This window comes from Neomonachus schauinslandi, chromosome 6, assembly GCF_002201575.2.
Source record: "Neomonachus schauinslandi chromosome 6, ASM220157v2, whole genome shotgun sequence".
Taxonomy (NCBI): domain Eukaryota; kingdom Metazoa; phylum Chordata; class Mammalia; order Carnivora; family Phocidae; genus Neomonachus; species Neomonachus schauinslandi.
Genome location: NC_058408.1, coordinates 51,839,819 through 51,858,504, shown reverse-complemented (window position 1 = coordinate 51,858,504; position 18,686 = coordinate 51,839,819). Strand labels below are relative to the sequence as shown.

General features: G+C 37.8%; 1 protein-coding gene across 1 annotated transcript in view; it reads left to right on the top strand.

Moving 5' to 3' along the window:
- Positions 1–18,686, top strand: part of RABGAP1L (RAB GTPase activating protein 1 like) — a 776,559-nt gene that overhangs the window by 561,397 nt on the left and 196,476 nt on the right. Inside the window, exon 18 of the mRNA XM_021682815.1 lies at positions 4,699–4,740. Within this exon, the coding sequence (XP_021538490.1) occupies positions 4,699–4,740 (42 nt within the window). The remainder of the gene's footprint in view (positions 1–4,698; positions 4,741–18,686) is intronic.

The window sequence follows — 18,686 nt, the reverse complement described above, 5'->3', positions numbered from 1 at the left end:
TCACACAATCTGTCAGCCCCCTCGGAGCCCACAATTGCCTGCTTATCAGAGCCAAATGTTCAGTGTCTTTGTTTCAGTGAGTGCTCTGCTGTCAGCCTTTCTTCATGCAGGATTGTGGGTGCTCGATTGTTGGCCTACACGGGAACACAGCGATCTGCACTTTGGAGCAATTATTTAATTTGGGGCAATTACTTGTAGGTGTTCTTCAAAGTGAAGATTTTGCCAGGCTATGATTGAATTTTGAAACGGCAGCTTCCCAATCAGTTAAGGAGCCACTTCTTCATGCACACAAGACTGATCTCAGTCTGTTGTCACTGGGGGAAGGTGGTGACCCTTTCTTGCCACAGCATGCTGGGTTTGTATGGCCTCACATCCTGCAAGCAGTCAGCTACGTTTTGTGAGTGTTTTTGATATGGGGCAAATAATAAGATTTGGTTTGGGTAGAAGTCACCTATGTGTTATCTTTCTCCCCTCTGCATTCAAAATTTACTTTAAATGGAAGGAATCACTTTAATCCTTTAGGAATTAGAGGACACATTAAATAACCCCAACTAAGGGATTTATTCATTCATTCACTTCTTCATTGGGCTATCTTCTCTAACTTGGTGGTTAAGAGAATGACTTCTAGAATTGCACTGCATAGTTTAAAATCCACTTAGTAGCTGTGTCACCTTGGGAAATTTACTTTGACTAAGTCTTAATTTGGATGGAATTAAAATGGAATTTAGGATTGTGGGATTAAATAAGGGCATATTTTCATTGTGATTACAGCTCTTGGCACATAGGAAGTATTCAGTGGATGTTGGCTCTTATTTATTATCTTGCACTTGGAGTTAGACCTTGTACCATTAATAATAAGTAGTCTTAACAATATATTGTTATTTTTATTCTTAATAGTTCTCCAAATGTTTTACTCTTTGAGTCCTATTAGGAACGCTTGTTTACCCCTCAGTACCCAACAAATTGCTACAGATTACATATTCCTGAAAAGGGGAGGCATCTTGAAAATGACACCTTTTTCTTTTTAAAATATATTTCAACAGGGGAACCTGGGTGGCACAGTTGGTTAAGCATCTGATTCTTGGTTTCAGCTCAGGTCATGATCTTAGGGTCATGGGATCGAGCCCCGTGTTGGGCTCCACACAGTGCGGAGTCTGCTTAAGAATCTCTCCCTCCCCCTCTGCCCCTACGGCCTCGCTCGCGTGGGCTCTCTCTCTCAAATAAATAAATCTTTAAAAAATGTATTTCAATAGGGGCACCTGGGTGGCTCAGTTGGTTAAAGAGACTGCCTTCGGCTCAGGTCATGATCCTGGAGTCCCGGGATCAAGTCCCGCATCGGGCTCCCTGCTCAGTGGGGAGTCTGCTTCTCCCTCTCCCGCTCCCCCCTCTTGTGCCCTCTCTCTCTCTCAAATAAATAAATAAAATCTTTAAAAAAATGTATTTCAATAAATATATTTCAATTCAGTTAGTCAAAGGTTAGATCATGTAAGAATGGATGGACAATAAAATAACAATAGAGGATTTAGTTCATGGTAACTTGGAGGAGTGAAGGGTTGTTCCCTAATAATTCACTTAATTGTTGGCTAGGAAGCTGAGGACCGAAGCTGACATTGACATTGTCATCTTAAAACCAACCTGTGTGTGGTGCTGCACTTTTAAACTGACCAAATGTTGGCCTGTGGAAGGTTTCCATAATTTAATGATACCTCTAATTATATTTCCAAATGAGAATAAGTCTTATTTCAAAGAAAATATCCAACTAAGGTTGCCTTCTTTACTCTCCTCTTAAGAAATCAGGATACATTTTCTAGTGAAATAAAGAACTTGGTAAAATAGCAAGTTTTTCCTGATTTCCAACAACTTAGAGGTCTGAAGTATCTTGTTTGCATAGTCTGGCAACACTTTCCTATTTCAGTTTAAGGCTTGTGAGGTCTTTTCTTTATTTTCATGGATAATGTCCAGAGCTTCAATAAGCAGATGCAGTAATACCTTATTACTCTGAAATGGTTTAAAGAGGTTACATATATAAATTGTTTCTGGTAACCGAAAGCTATCTCTTTAGCTTCCCAAACTAAAAATTATCTACTTTTTATTTATTACACATGCTGTGCTTCCTCCTTAAGCACAATATTTTGAACATGATGGAAACATTAACACTGCAGAATTATCATTATGAGCTAATGTAAACTACAGAAGGATTATTGGCCCCACTAAATGGGCCCAGACAACTATGTGTTTTATAGTTTTTAGGAAAGTGTTATCTTCTATTTCTGTCAGATCTAATATTTTAATTCTGACAACTATCTCTATAGGCTATTTGTCTCTAATCCCATCTACCACATACTTTATCTTTTACTTTGCTACTTTTGACATCTGTAAACTATAAAATCATATCACCAAAGTAATTTGAAGTGCATATGGAATTAAAATTTGAATAAATTTTTGTGGTGTTAGAGCTATTTTGGTTATTTAGAGGTCTTTAATTTTTTTTTTTAATTTTTAAGTTCTTGGTGTTTTTCATAGCTCACTTGTTCAATAGTCTGACTTTGAGATAATTGAAGAAAAGGGTTTCTTACTGTAATTTGATGATGACTCTATAAATTGGTCTAGTTGGGTCCACAGGGAAAAGAATAAATCTCATAAATTTTGGGATAGCTAGTATAGTTTAATCATTTTGTCCTCAAATAAGCACTTACTATGTATATTACACCAGTACTGAGTGGTGGAAATTCCCTTAAACTAGACATTAAAGGTTTGGAGGATCCTAGCCTTCTACTAAAGACGTATATGACCTTAGGCTAGTCAAGTTCACATTCTGAAAAATGGGAATCACAATAGATGTTGTTATGAGAACCAGTGAGATTTCACTATTCCTGTGAAAGCAAAGAGATTGAGAATATAGCAGAGTTGGTTGAACATGGAGTGGAGTTTCCAACACGCACCCTGAAGGGATTTAGGAGGGAGAAGTGGGGTGGAAGACTGACTTAGGAGAAAGGACCAGAGCATAATAAGGATTAGAGAATTGGAGACTAGAGGAGCTTACATTTTAAGCAGTGACTAGAAAAACAAGATCCAGAGACATTGTGGACTTAGTCATAATGGCAGGTTGATAAACATTCAGGTTGTAACAATTCACCATTGCCAAGCAGCTGTGACGTGGGGTGGAGGGGCGTCGGGCAGGGCAGCAGGTTTAGACTGCAGGTTTGGGCAGCAGTGGGCAGTGGGCAGCAGCTAGTGGATGAGGAAAGCAAATTTTGGGGGCACCTGCCTTGCTCAGTCAGTGGAACTTGCCACTCTTGATCTCAGGGTTGTAGGTTCAAGCCCCACATTGAGTGTAGAGATTACTTAAAAATGAAATCTTCAAAAAAAAAAAAAAAGGAAAGAAAATTTTGTTTAATTGTAACCCAAGTTTTTTGATCTACAATAATCTTTTTTTTTTTTCCTAATTGGTAAATTGTGATCAAAACTAGTCCAGACTCATTGCGTGGTGTGGTGATGAACTGTGTTGATTTGGTTTTGTCTCTTGGCCTTCTTACACTTCCTGCTGCTTTTGGTTTCTTAAAGAATTAATTGAGTAAACCCCAAACCTCCAACCAAATATATTGTGTTTATCATTCATGCCTTCTACCATTAGATCATATTTTAGGTAGTTGACTGTGAAAGATCAGCAAATTTTAACAGGAATTCACTCTGACTACCTAGTCTTAATCCTCACTTCTGATTTTGGAGACAGGAAAAAGATGGTTTATTAGAAGTTTTTTGCATAATACAACTCCGTATCCAAAAGGCAAGGCAGATAGACTGTATTTGTGACTGAGATGGAGAGGGCACATCTATAGACCCTGGACATATGGGAGATGTCAACTCATACTTGAAAGATCTTTTTTCTCATGTATGATGACTTGCGTGGCAAGGAAACAGCATATTTCATGGCAACTTTGTTTCTGATTCTGTCATCTTAAGCATTTAAGATTTCCTATATTTTGAATTTAACATCTCAACAGCTCTTCAGATTCACTGGGCTGAACTCAGAGCTCAAAATTCAGTTCCACTATATCTTCTTAACAAGCTATTTGCTTATTCCTAAAGAGATACCGCTTTGGTTTTCAGAGAGAAAAAAAAAGGAAAAGGAAGTCTGGCACACAGCCCCTAATTACACCTCTAGTTGTACAAATACTACTTGAAAGCAAAAGAACAGTAGTGGAAATCCAGTGTGATGCTTATAACTCCCCTCACACAATCTATCCCAGTTATTAGCAACACTGTTTTGTTTTGTTTTGTCTATTGCTGGCCATTTAACCAAGATGTACATACTGGGACTTGGAAATTTCAATTAATAATTTTAGACTTCTGCATCACTGCCATCTTGATCAAAAAACTTGACTTTCACAAGCCTTAGACCCATGAAGATAATTCAGAAATTGAAGGAAGAATAGTTTATTGAATAATTTATTGAAGGATTGAGGGGAAATAATTTATTGTAAAAACAATTTTATGTGAACATTAAGTAGCATGAAAAATTTGCAGTAAGCCTCTCAGAGAAGGAAAATACCTTTCAAAAAAAAAATCTCATGGTTTAATTATTACTGTATGTGAAGATGAAAGCAACCAGGGATTTTATTAAAGATGTATGGGGAAAGACTTAATAACATAATGATAGATGTGGCAGTATTGATTTGGATCCTTTTTCTATTTCAGGGTTTGAATATAATCTTTCATGTAGCCTTGGCTCTCCTAAAGGTAAGTTTGTTTTTATCTTTAAATTGGGCATAATTCAGATTAGCCTTTGACTCATTCTAGATTCTTGAACACAAAGACTTCCGTGAGGAACTCTGATTCTCCTCCCATCCTTTGTTGTTTTTGTTTATTTAGAGTTTGCTTCTTTACTTTTCTTATAATCTATTTAATTTTGCTATCACAGTGCTCCTTCCAGGAACATATAAAGTTGTTTTCATTCATACGAGTTGGGTGATGTAAGAGAAAAAGTTAAAACCTGTTTTCTGTCAAAACGATGCCAGCCTTTTTCTTAAAATACTTCTTACCACAATAACATCCCTGGAGGTACCTAAACATAGAATTGAATTATTAGAAAGCTTTTATAATATACTGACTAAAAAAGAAACTGCTACATTTCAATTTGCACTTCTTTGAGAGCTAGAAATTTACAAGACACTTTAGAATTCAATTACAATTACCTTGTTGAATTTTATATCAACATATCAGTGGAACTTTAACAGTGTGGTAATAGCAAGACATTTGCTGCAAAGTTGGTGAAAGTAACCCAATCAGTCAGTTTTTGTCCTTCAGTAAGAGAGGACATTGTTACTGAAGGTGATAATTGCCTATATTTATTAAAAAAATGCGGGCTCACCCTTACCCAGTAAAACATAGTTGTTAAAATTGCAGACTCTGGGCTCAGACAGATTTGGTTCTAATTTCAGCTCTGGTGTGTGACCTTGGCAAATTAGTCTAAGTGCTCAGACCCTGAGTTTTGAGATAATAATAGAAACTAATTTACGGGATTGTTGTAAGAGTTCAATACAATGATACATAAAAAGTACTTAACATAGTGTCTAGAAAATGTTATTGCCTAATAAATGTTAGCTATCATTATTGTGACTACTGTTGTATTCACAAGGTAACTCACTTTCTAGATTCCCCATCATTCTTCCAAATTTCCCAAAAGATAATGACTTGATGTCTTCAGAGTGCCGCTTGGTATTTTAGGAGAGCTTCCGTATGTAAATACCTTGATCCCAAACCAAGACATGACATACTCTGGGTCCTATGTACATCAAGAAGTGGGGTGTACTCCTCACCTCTTATCCTGTTAAACATTTGTTTTTTGTGAAGTTCATAAATTGTACATTAAATTGTAACATTAAATCATTTGGAGTTTAGATATGAACAATTCTTATACCAAAGTTATTTTGGAAATTAGGAAGATATTTAAAATATTTTCAGTAGAATAATAAAAACATGTGCATGTATCTTTTAGCAAAGTCATGGATCTCTACCTCTAATTCTTTTTTCGTTAGGACAAATTAAAACCAAAAACTTTCTAAGATGCTTTTCAGTAGAGGGCTGGGATAAGACTTTTAGAATGCCTAAGCAGTGACAGTATTACGTAATTCAGACTAAAAACAATACTTAGTCATAAAGTAAGTGTAATGAGGAAGTCCAACAAAGTTATGATTTTTCCTATACTGTCTAATTTGCTTTTAAGCCTCAGACATTATCCTCCCCAAAATGCCCTTCCTCATTTTCTTGGTGACTTTTCTTTACCGGTGCTCTCAATACACATTTAGTCTGTCTTTTGGGGGTATCCCAGGATTTCCTGTCTGGATATTGGGACTATACTCTGTGTCAGCTTAATACTGCATCCGTCTGGTAAATTATCTTCCTGATTGACGGATTTTTTTGGTTTGATTGCATTATTTTCATTTATTTTTATTCATGTTAACCCAGATATGGCCTGTGCAGAGGACATTCTCTGGCCACTGGGCAGAAAAGCTTTTGAATCTTCTCTGGAAATACATGGATCCTCATCTAGTATCTTGCAGAATTTGCCTAGCTAGAGAAGATTAAAAGGAGAGCTTTCTCACTACTTTTGGGATATTTATATCCCTTCCTTGTATGAATCCTGGAGCTGACGGCACTAGAGACAGTATATGTAGGCTGAATTGAAGTGTACCAAATCGATCTGATTGCTCCTACCTGGAAAAAGAATATCCCAAAATATATGAAAGGGACTAGCATTTAGCTTCTAATCTAGTAAGCCGTATAAAAGAATGTATATTTGTTTACATAAAAATAACAAACTTAGGGATAGTTCAAAGTGCTTATGAACCCAGCATAAGTAATCCATTAGCATACATTAAATGTCCAGGTGTCACTTGTAAAAGAATTGTGAATTGTGTTAACCAGAGAAAACTATTTCATTCTCTTCTGCAGTTGATAATTGAGGGAGCCAAGGCCCCAGGTTGCCTCAGGTCTTTTGTTTTACTAATGGCAAAGCTGGATTTATTATATATTTTTTTAAAGATTTTATTTATTTATTTGAAAGAGAGAGAATGAGAGAGAGAGAGAGAGCACATGAGAGGGGGGAGGGCCAGAGGGAGAAGCAGACTCCCCGCCGAGCAGGGAGCCCGATGCGGGACTCGATCCCGGGACTCCAGGATCATGACCTGAGCCGAAGGCAGTTGCTTAACCAACTGAGCCACCCAGGCGCCCCTGGATTTATTATATTTTTAAGCAGCATAAATATAAGTAAAGGTCTCTGTTGCTCAGTATGATTTAAAGACACCTACTTTCTGAATGGGAGCTACTTTCTTTTGGGTTAGAAATAGTCTACCAAAGAACTAGAAAGCTATTGAGCTAAATGAATTGTTCATTATAGTAGGTGGCACCATCAAATCATCTAGGATATTGGCAGTGTCCATTCATTCCCCCAATCTAATTCATTTGTTATATGAAATATTTAATAGTCACCGCATATAGTACATTATAATAGATTAGAAATGATCAGTCAGAATTAATCTTAGCCACTTCATGTTGCCAGAGAATTTTTGATCAGAATAGGTTCTTTGCATTCAAACAATGGTTAAAAGTAAATGATGGGGTGGGGGCACCTGGGTGGGTTAGTCGGGTTCTGTCTTCAGCTCAGGTCATGATCTCAGGGTCCTAGAATCAAGCGCCTCTTCAGGCTTCCCACTCAGTGGGGAGTCTACTTGTCTCTCTCCTTCTGCCCCTCCTCCTGCTTGTGCTCTCTCTGTTACTCTCTCAAATAAATAAAGAAAATCTTAAAAAAAAAAAAAGTAAATGACAGAATGTTTTTCATTTTGTGTCTTATTATAGAGATAAAGAAAACCCACTCATAATTCCATCCCTAGAGGTAACCATAATAAAAATTCATTATAAAATCTTCCTCCCATGCTTTAGTCTATGAATATGTAAGCATTCATTAGCTATGTACATTTATATGTACACATATATTTTTAATATGGGCTTAAGGATTATAATTAAGGAGATGGGAGATAGGAGATAAATCCAGAGGAATAGTGTATGAGGATGAACATATTATTTTCTGTCAAAAAATGCTGATGAACAAGACTCTTTTTCATTTAATGCTATGTTATGACCATCTTCTGTGTCACTATAGACACGTAGTGCTTAAACGTATGGATGCTGGGGCGCCTGGGTGGCTCAGTTGGTTAAGCGACTGCCTTCGGCTCGGGTCATGATCCTGGAGTCCCGGGATCAAGTCCCACATCGGGCTCCCTGCTCAGTGAGGAGCCTGCTTCTCCCTCTGACCCTGCCCCCTCTCATGTACTCTCTCTCATTCTCGCTCTCTCAAATGAATAAATAAATCTTAAAAAACAAAACAAAACAAACAAACAAAAAAAAACGTATGGATGCTGGAGCCAGGCTACTTGAGTTCAAATCCCATCTCCCACAGCTTATGCCGCAATCTTAGATAAATTACGATTTCCCTATCTTTAAAATGGGGATATTAGTAACACCTATCTCATAGGATTGTTAGGGTTTAATGAGTTAATATATGATTGGTGTCTGGAAATTTGTTAAGTATGAAAATGCACCCAGGTACAATTAATATACATAGAGCTGCCTTAGCTTTTTAATCACTGATTAGTATCTTATTGTGTGTACCATAATTTTACTTAGCCAATTTTCTATTTAATTTTTATGGACATTTGTTTCCAGACTTTTCCTGTTAAACAAACATCCTTAAATTTCCATCTTTGCATACTTATGTAATGATGTCTTTTGGATAAACTTTGAGGAATGTAATTGCTGGATCAGACTGTAATCAAATTTGAATTTTTGATGCATATTGCAAAATTGCTTTCTACTAGCAATATGAGAATGCATTTTCTCCATACTCTTGAAAAAGCAGAATTTCTAAATATGTGCTTTTATGGACAGTGAAATCAAGTTGTAAAACAAAGCAGCCTAAAAAGTGAATTATTATACTAATTTGTGGCATTGTAAACAAACAAAACTCTTCAGACAGTTTTGAAGAATCCCATGTTCTTTCATTTGGGAACATCTAGTTGTTTTTTTTTTTTTTTTAGGGAAGCCAGTTGATCATGGCTAAATTTTAGAAGAATGATCCCTAGCTTGGATGGGCTTTTATATTATTTAAAAGTTCTGAAGCATCTCTTTGATGGTTTTGGCTTTTCAACCTCTCCACTATGGTCTTTTTCCTTACCATTCTATTGAAGCTTTTTTTTTTTTTTTTTTTTTTTAGAGGGGGCAGGGAAGAGGAGAGGGAGAGAGAGAAAATCTTAAACAGGCTCCGTGCCCAGCGCAGAGCCAGCACAAAGCTCAATCTCATGACCCCTAGATCATTACCTGAGCCAAAATCAAGAGTCAGACACCTAACCGACTGAGCCACCCAGGTGCCCCATATTGAAGTTTTTTCGATGAAGTCACTAACAAAATCAGTGGACATATTTCCATTTTTATCTTACTTGATTTCTCAACAGTTATCCAAAGAGCATAAAGACATAACACTTCCCCTTTTCTGAAACATTCTCCCTTAGCTTCTGTCTTATTTTTTATCTCCCTCTCATCTTCTCATTTTACTTTTGCTTACTTCTTTTTTTCCCCTAGTCATTAACTTGGAGTTACACAGAGCTCCAGCCTCTAGGAATTCACTTGATGCTTCTTCCTTGCTGATCTTGTTCATTCCCCTGCTTTCATCTATAAATGTTCACTCTCATCTTTATATTTAGCCCAGATCCAAATATTTGGCCATGGACTTACATGTCTGCTTGGATGTTTCAGAGGCACATCAAATCCAAAAGCCAAAGCTGAACTGATACACCCTCCCAGCCCTTTGCCTACTCCAGTAACCTTCACCTCAGTGAAGGCACTATCTAGCTGCTCAAAGCAGGAAGCTGGAAGTTATCCTTAATGCTTTTCTTTTCTTAATTCCCAGCATCTACTGAGTCATCAACTCCTGTTGATTCCACTTCCTTAGAATTTTTAGAATCTTCCCACTTTGGCAGTTAGGCTACCACACTCTCTAACTTGGACTGTTGCAGTGACCTCTTTCAGTAATAAGTATTGAACACCTACCAAGTGCTAGGCACTTTTCTGGGCACTGGTGATAAAGTATTGCTAAGGAAGGACCCTGCATTCTTGGAGCTTGCATTCCGATGAAGGGAAGATAGTACTTAAACAAACATAGTTGTGTTAGCACATGCTGTGGTTTATGAAGGGGAATGATGTTGATGCAGAGTGAAGGGAGGTCCCTTCTTTCAGTTGTCAATGAAAGTGATCTGAGGGATGGTATTTGAGCTGAAAATTGAATGAAAAGAAGTAGCTAGCATGCCAAAATCTGAGGAGTGAGACTTCTAGGCAGAAGAAGCAAGTATGAGGCTTTAAAGAGGATTTTTATATGCTTAAGAAAGTGAAAGAAAGTCAGTGTCTAGAGTGTGATAGATAAGAGAAGATGATGGCTTAGATTTGGGTGTTATTAGTGGAACTGAGAGAAATGGCTGTCTGCTCTTTCTCCAGCTGCTCATGACCACTGTCCTAGCCAAGTCCCACATTGTCACCAGAGTACCCTTGTTTGTTTGTTTTTTTAAAGATTATTTATTTGAGAGGGGGAGAGTTGGGAGGGGAGAGGCAGAGGGAGAGGAAGAGAGATTCTTTAAACAGACTCCATGCTGAGTGTGGAGCCCAATGCCGGGCTCGATCCCATGACCCTGAGATCACAACCTGAACCAAAACCAAGAATCGGATGCTTAACAGACTGTGCCACCCAGGCGCCCCCCCACCCAGAGTACTCTTTTTAAAACAGATTTTATTATTCACTATTGAACAAATATTGACCAAACACCTATTCAGAGATAGACACTATTCTGTGTACTTGACTAGATCAATGAACTAGAATAACAAAAATACTTGCCTCCATCAGCCTGTGTTCTAACAGTATACAGTTAATAAACAGTAAACATAACAAATATATAAACATAGTATATGAGAAGTAATAGTGCATGGGAAAAAGGAAAAGTACAGCAGAGTAAAGGGACCTCTGGGTAGGTTTTGCAATGTTAAATAGGGTAGTTAGGGTTAACTGGGAGTCTGTTTCTTGATTTGTCTCTCTCTCTCTTATGTTTTTCCTTTGTTTTGTTTCTTAAATTAGACGAGTGAAATCATATGGTATTTGTCTTTCTCTGATTTATTTCACTAAGCAGTATACTCTCAAGCTCCATCCATGTTGGAAATGGCAAGATTTCATTCTTTTTTATGGCTGAATAATATTCTATTATATATATATCACATTTTTTCCTTTTTTTTTTTAAGTTTTTATTTAAATTCCACTTAGTTGGGGTGCCTGGGTGGCTCAGTCGTTAAGCGTCTGCCTTTGGCTCGGGTCATGATCCCAGGGTCCTGGGATCGAGCCCTGCATTGGGCTCTCTGCTTGGCAGGAAGCCTGCTTCTCCCTCTCCCACTCCCCCTGCTTGTGTTCCCTCTCTCGCTGTGTCTCTCTCTGTCAAATAAATAAATAAACTCTTTATAAATAAATAAATAAATAAATAAATAAATAAATAAATAAATTCCACTTAGTTAATATGCAGTGTAATATTAGTTTCAATACAGTAGTGATTCCCCACCCATACAACACCTGGTGCTCATCATCAGTGTCTCCTTCATCCCCAACACCTGTTTCACCTATCCCCCCCCCCCCCTCCCTCTGGTGACTATCAGTTTGCTCACTATAGGAAAGAGTCTGGTTCTTGTTTTGCCTCTCTCTCTCTCTTATTTTTTCCCCTTTACTCATTTGTTTTCTTTCTTAAATTCCACATATAAGTGAAATCATATGGTATTTGTCTTTCTCCAACTGACTTACTTCACTTAGCATAATTTCTAGCTCCATGCATGTTGTTGCAAATGGCAAGATTTCATTGTTTTTGATGGCTGAGTAATATACTACATCTTATTTATCCATTCATCAGTTGATGGACACTTGGACTGTTTCATAATTTGGCTGTTGTATATAATTCTGCTGTAAACATCAGGGTGTGTGTATTCCTTTGAATTAGTATTTTTGTATCCTTTGGTAAATACCTAGTAGTTCAGTTGCTAATCATAAGGTAGCTCTATTTTTAACTTTTTGAGGAACCTCCATACTGTTTTCCACAGTGGCTGCATCAGTTTGCATTCCCACCAACAGTGCAAGAGGATTCTGCTTTTTCCACATCTTCATGAACACCTGTTAATTCTTGTGTTGTTGATTTTAGTCATTCTGACAGGTGTGAGGTGACATCACGTTGTAGTTTTGATTTGCATTTCCCTGATGGTAAGTGATGATGAGCATCTTTTCATGTGTTGGCCATCTTTTTGTCTTCTTTGGAGAAATGTCTGTTCATATCTTCTGTCAATTTTTTAATTGGATTATTTGTTTTTTGGATGTTGAGTTTTATAAGTTCGTTATATATTTTGGATGCTAACCCTTTATCAGATGTGTCATTTGCAAATATCTTCCCCCATTCCATAGGTTGTCTTTTAGTTTTGTTAATTGTTTACTGTGCAGAAGCTTTTTATTTTGATGTAGTCCCAATAATCTATTTTTGCTTTTGTTTCCCTTGCCTCAGGGGACCTATCTAGAATAAAGTTGCTCTGGCCAGTGTCAAAGAAGTTACTGCCTGTGTTCTCTTCTAGGATTTTTATGGTTTCATGTCTCACATTTAGGTGTTTCATCCATTTTGAATTTATTTTTGTGTATAGTATAAGAAAGTAGTCCAGTTTTCCCAATGCCATTTGTTAAATATTCTTTTTTCCATTGGATATGCTTTCCTGCTTTGTCTAAGATTAATTGACCATGTATGTAATTGTGTGTTCATTTCTGGGTTTCTGTTCTGTTCCATTGATCTATGTGTCTATTTTTATGCCAGTACCATACTGTTTTGATTACTACAGCTTTGTAATAATACTTGAAGTCACGGAATTTATGTCTCCAGCTTTGTTTTTCTATTTCAAGATTGCTTTGACTATTCAGGGTCTTTTGTGGTTCCATACAAATTTTAGGGTTGTTTGTTCCAGCTCTGTGAAAAATGCTATTGGTATTTTGATAGGGATTGCATTTAATATGTAGATTGCTTGGGGGTAATATAGGCATTTTAACAATATTTGTTCTTCCAATCCATGAACATGGACCATCTTTCCATTTCTTTGTGTCATCTTAAATTTCTTTCATTGGTGTTTTATAGTTTTTGGAGTAAAGGTCTTTCACCTCTTTGGTTAGGTTTATTCCTAGGTATCTTATGGTTTTTAATGCAATTGTAAATGGGATTGATTCCTTAATTTCTCTTTCTGTGACTTCATTATTGGTATGTAGAAAGGCAACAGATTTTTGTATCCTGTTACTTTACTGAATTTGTTAATCAGTTCTAGCAGTATTTTGGTGGAGTCTTTTGGGTTTCCTATATATAGTATCATGTCATCTGTAAATAATGAAAGTTTTACTTCTTCCTTACCGACTTGGATGCTTTTTATTTCTTTTTGTTGTCTGATTGCTGTGGCTAGGACTTCCAGTACCACGCTGAATAAAAGTGGTGAGAGTGGACATGCTTGTCTTGTTTCTGACCATAAGTGAAAAGCTCTCAGTTTTTCCCCATTAAGGATGATGTTAGTGTGTGTTTTTTCATAGATGGCCTTTATTATGTTGAGATTTCCTCTAAAGCTATTTTCTTGAGGGTTTTTATCATTAATGGATGTTGTACTTTGTCAAGTGCTTTTTCTGCAACTAATGAAATTATCATATAGTTCTTATCGTTTCTCTTATTGGTGTGATGTGTAACGATTGATTTGTGAATATTTAGCCCCCCTTGCAACCCAGGAGTAAATCCCACTTGATCGTGGTGAATGATTTTTTTAATGTATTGTTGATTTCAGTTTGCTAGTATTTTGTTGAAAATTTTTGTATGTTCATCAGGGATATTGGCCTGTAGTTCTCTTTACTGGTGTTTATCTGGTTTTGGTATCAGGTTAATGCTAGCCTCATAGAATGAATTTGGAAGTTTTCCTTCCTTTTATATTTTTGGAATAGTTTAAGAAGAATAGGTACTAATTCTTCATTAAATGTTTGATAAAATTTGCCTGTAAAGCCACCTGGTCCTAGACTTTTGCTTATTGGAAGTTTTCTGATTACTGACTCAGTTTCTTTGCTGGTTATCAGCATGTTCAAATTTTCTGTTTCTTCCTGTTTCAGTGTTTGTACGTTATATGTTTCTAGGAACTGATCCATTTCTTCTAGGTTTTCCAGTTTGTTGGCATATAGTTTTTCATAATATTCTCTTATAATTGTTTATATTTCTGTGGTATTGGTTGTTATTTCTCCTCTCTCATTTGTAGTTTTATTTATTTGGGTCCTTTCTCTTTTCTGTTTGATAAGTCTGGCTATAGGTTTATCAATTTTATTAATTTTTTCGAAGAACCAGCTTCTGATTTCATTTGATCTGTTCTGTTGGTTTTTTTTAGTATCTATATCATTTATTTCTGCTATGTTGTTATTTCCTACCTTGGCTTCGTTTGATCTTTCTCCAGCTCCTTTAAGGTTAGGTTGTTTATTTGAGATTTTTCTTGCTTCTTGAGATAAGCCTGTATGGCTATATAATTCCCTCTTGTGACCACTTTTTCTGCATCCCAGAGGTTTTGGACCGTTGTGTTTTCATTTTCATTTGTTTCCAAGTATTTTTAAATTTAGTCTTTGATTTTCTGGTTGACCTCTTCATTGTTTAGTAGTAGCCTGTTGTTTAACTTTCATGTATTTGTCTTTCCAGGTTTTTGTTCTGGTTGACTTCTAGTTTCGTAGCATTGTGCTCAGAGAAGGCGCATAGTATGACTTTAGTCTTTTTGTATTTGTTGAGGCCTGTTTTGTGACCTAATATATGGTCTCTTCTGGAGAATGTTCCATGTGCACCTGAAAAGAATGTGTATTCTGCTCTTTCAGGATGGAATGTTCTGAATATATGTTAAATCCATCTGGTCCAGTGTGTCATTCCAAGTCATTGCTTCCTTGTTTATTTTCTGTTTAGATGATTTGTCCATTGATGTAAATGGGGTGTTAAAGGCCCCTACTATTATTGTATTATTAACCATTCATTACTTTATATTTCTTATTAACTGTTTTATATATTTATGTGCTCCCATGTTGGGTACATAAATATTTACAATTGTTATATCTTCTTGTTGGATTGTTACCTTTATTATTATATAGTGTTCTTCTTTGTCTCTTGTTACAGTCTTTGTTTTAAAATCTAGCTTGTCTGATATAAATGTTGCTACTCTGGTTCTCTTTTGACATCCTTTTTTTGTGAGTTTATTGACTGAATTTTTTACAAAAATATTCATTTTTACCTCTTTTATGTTTCCTGCCTTTGTACTGTCACTTTTGGTCTCTCCTTTCCACTCAAAGAGTCCCTTTTAATATTTCTTGCAGAGCTGGTTTAGTGGTCATGAACTCCTTCAATTTTTGTTTGTCTAAAAACTCTTTATTTCTCCTTCTATTTTGAATGCTAGCCTTGCTGGATAGTGTATTCTTGGCTGCACATTTTTCCCATTTAGCACTTTGCATATATCATGTCGCTCCCTACTGGCTTGCAAACTCCTGTTGAAAAACTTGCAACTAGCCTTATGGGTTTTCCCTTGTAAGTTAATGACTTCTTTTGTCTCGATGCTTTTAAAAGTTTTTCTTTATCATTATGTATTGCAAATTTAGTTACAATATGTTTGGTGTGGGTCTGCTTTTGTAGATTTTGTTGGGGTTCTCTGTGCCTCCTGGATCTGGATGTCTGTGAACTTCCCAGATTAAGGAAGTTTTCAGCTATTACTCCTTCAAATAAATTTTCTGCCTCCTTTTTCTCTTTTCTTCTTCTGGGACCCCTATAATATGAATTTTATTATGTTTGATGTTGTCACTGAGTTCCCTAAGTCTATTCTTGTTTTGCCTAATTCTTTTCTCTCTCTTTTGTTCAGCTTGATTACTTTCCATCACTCTGTCTTCTAGGTCATTGATTCATTTGTCTGCTTCTTCCAGCCTGCTGTTCATTCCATCAGGTGTGTTTCTCATTTAGCTTATTGTGCCTTTTATCTCTGCTATGTTTCCTTATCTTTGTGTTAAGGGTCTCACTCATGTCTTCCACTCTTTTCTCAATTCCACTGAGTATCCTTATGATCATTGTTTTAAATTCCCTATCAGGCATGTTACTTATATCTGTTTCTCTTAGATCTTTGACTGTGGCCTTGTCCTGCTCTTTCATATGAGATAAATTTCTCTCTCTTCCTTTTGTGTGCCTCTGTGTCTGTTTCTGTGTGTTAAGAAAGTCAGCTATGTCTTCTGCTCTTGAAAGTAGTAACTTTATGAAGATGAGGTCCTGGGGTGCCTGCAGTGCAGTGTCCTCTGTCTCCAGAACCTGGCACTTCAGAAGAGTGTCTTTGTGTGTTGCTTATGCCCTGCTGTTGTATCTGAGTCACTTTGCCTTTCAGTGAAGACAACTTCCTGTTGTGAGCTGTGCTTACTCTCTGTAGACAGGCAGGCCAGTTCTGAGGGGGTGTGCTCTCTGGGTAACTTGGGAGCAGGCCAGCAGTGTTAGCAAAATTTACCCTGGGCTACTAGTTCTATGCTGGATCCCCAGAAATGTTGCGGCCACTGGGGCTGCATGCTGGAGTGGCCAGGGGCACAAGGCTGGGCATGGCGCACAGTGATGGCTGGGTGCAGCTGGTTCAGTGCACAAAGGTGGCCGGGGTTGCAGTGTTGGGTGCAGTGCAGGACAGCAGCTGGGGATACTCAGCTAGGTGCATCACACAACAGTGGCTGGGGACACAAGGCTGGGCGCCACAATGGATGTGTGCCCAGGAACTTGGCAGGGCACATACATGGCTTTAACAAAATTTGCCTTGAGCCTAGGGCTGAGGCTAGTGGGTGGGAGCAGGTGAGTCCTTGGGAGAACTTATGGGCAGGGCACGCTGCTGGGGGGTTTGGTAGCAAGTATGCAGCTCCCCTTCCCACAGGTGCTCTGTGTTTATGCTGGGGAGCAGAATTCAGCCCCTCTGGTTTCTAAAGCCAAACATTATGGGGATTAGTCTTCTTGTGGGGGAGCTCCCTGGTATGAGGGCCTGTTGGTTTCTCTGCTCTCTCTCCCTCTTGCAAGCAACCTTCTTCCACCTTTCTGACCTTCCTAACCTTTCAGATGCAGATTTTTCCTACATTAGTTGTGGAGTTTGTTCTGCCAGTCTGGATCGCTCTCCAGTTTATTGACTTGGATGTGAGTGAGATCTAGTTGAAAACGTGGGATGGGGTGAGCTCAGGGTCCTCCTGCTCCGCCATCTTCCCAACTTCCCAAGATTTCTTCATTTAAGGTTTTTATAGTTTTAGCTCTTACATTCAAGTCTGCGGTCCACTTTGAATTTATTTTTGTATATGAAGTAAGATAGGGTGTTAGGGACTGAATCCTCCCTCCCCATCCAAAATTCTTGTGTCAGAATCTTAACCCCCTAGTGCCTCAGACTGACTGTATTTGGAGAAAGGGTCTTTAAAGAGGTATTGAGGTTAGAATGAGATCTTTAGGATGGGGCCTCATCCAGTAGGACTGGGGTCCTCATAGGAAGAGATGAGGACACAGAGGAATGACCATATGAACACACAGGGAGAAGACCACCATCTACAGGTCAAGGAGAGAGGCCTCAGAAGAAACCAGCAGTGCTGACACATTGGACTTCCAGCCTCCAGAATTGTGAGAAAAAATTAATTTCTGCTATTTAAGCAACTTAGTCTATGGTTCTTTGTCATGGCAACCCTAACTAATATAGTAGGAGTACAGCTTCATTGGTTAGCATGTGGACATCTAGTTGTCCCGTAACATTTGTTGAGAAGACTGTTCTTTTCCCATTGAATTATCTTGGTAAGCTTGTCAAAAATTAGTTGACTGTTAGCACATGCTTTTATTTCTAGACTCTCTATTCTACTGATTTTTGTCTATCCTTATGCCAGTACCACACTGTCTTTTTTTTTTTTTTAAGATTTTATTTATTTATTTGACAGATAGAAACATAGCAAGAGGGGTGCCAGGGTGGCTCAGTTGTTAAGCATCTGCCTTCAGCTCAGGTCATGATCCCAGGGTCCTGGGATCGAGCCCCGCAGGGAAGCCTGCTTCTCCCTCTCCCACTGTCCCTGCTTGTGTTCCCTCTCTTGCTGTGTCTCTCTCTCTCAAATAAATAAATAAAATCATAAAAAAAAAAAAAAAGAAACATAGCAAGAGAGGGAACACAAGCAGGGGGAGTGGGAGAGGGAGAAGCAGGCCTATCACTGAGCCGGGAGCCCGATGTGGGGCTCAATCCCAGTACCCCGGGACCATGACCTAAGCTGAAGGCAGATGCTTAACGACTGAGCCACCCAGGCGCCCCCCACACTGTCTTAATTACTATAATTTTATGGTAACTTTTGAGATCAGGAAGTGTGAGTCCTCAACTTTGTTCTCCTTTTTCAAGATTGTTTGGTTGTTGCAGTCTCTTGCATTTCCATATGAATTTTAGAATCAGTTGTCAATTTCTGCAAAAAAAAAAAAGACTGTGGGAGTTTGATAGGAATTGCATTGAATCTTTAGATCAATTGAAGATTAATGCCATCTTAACAATATTAAATCTTCCAATCT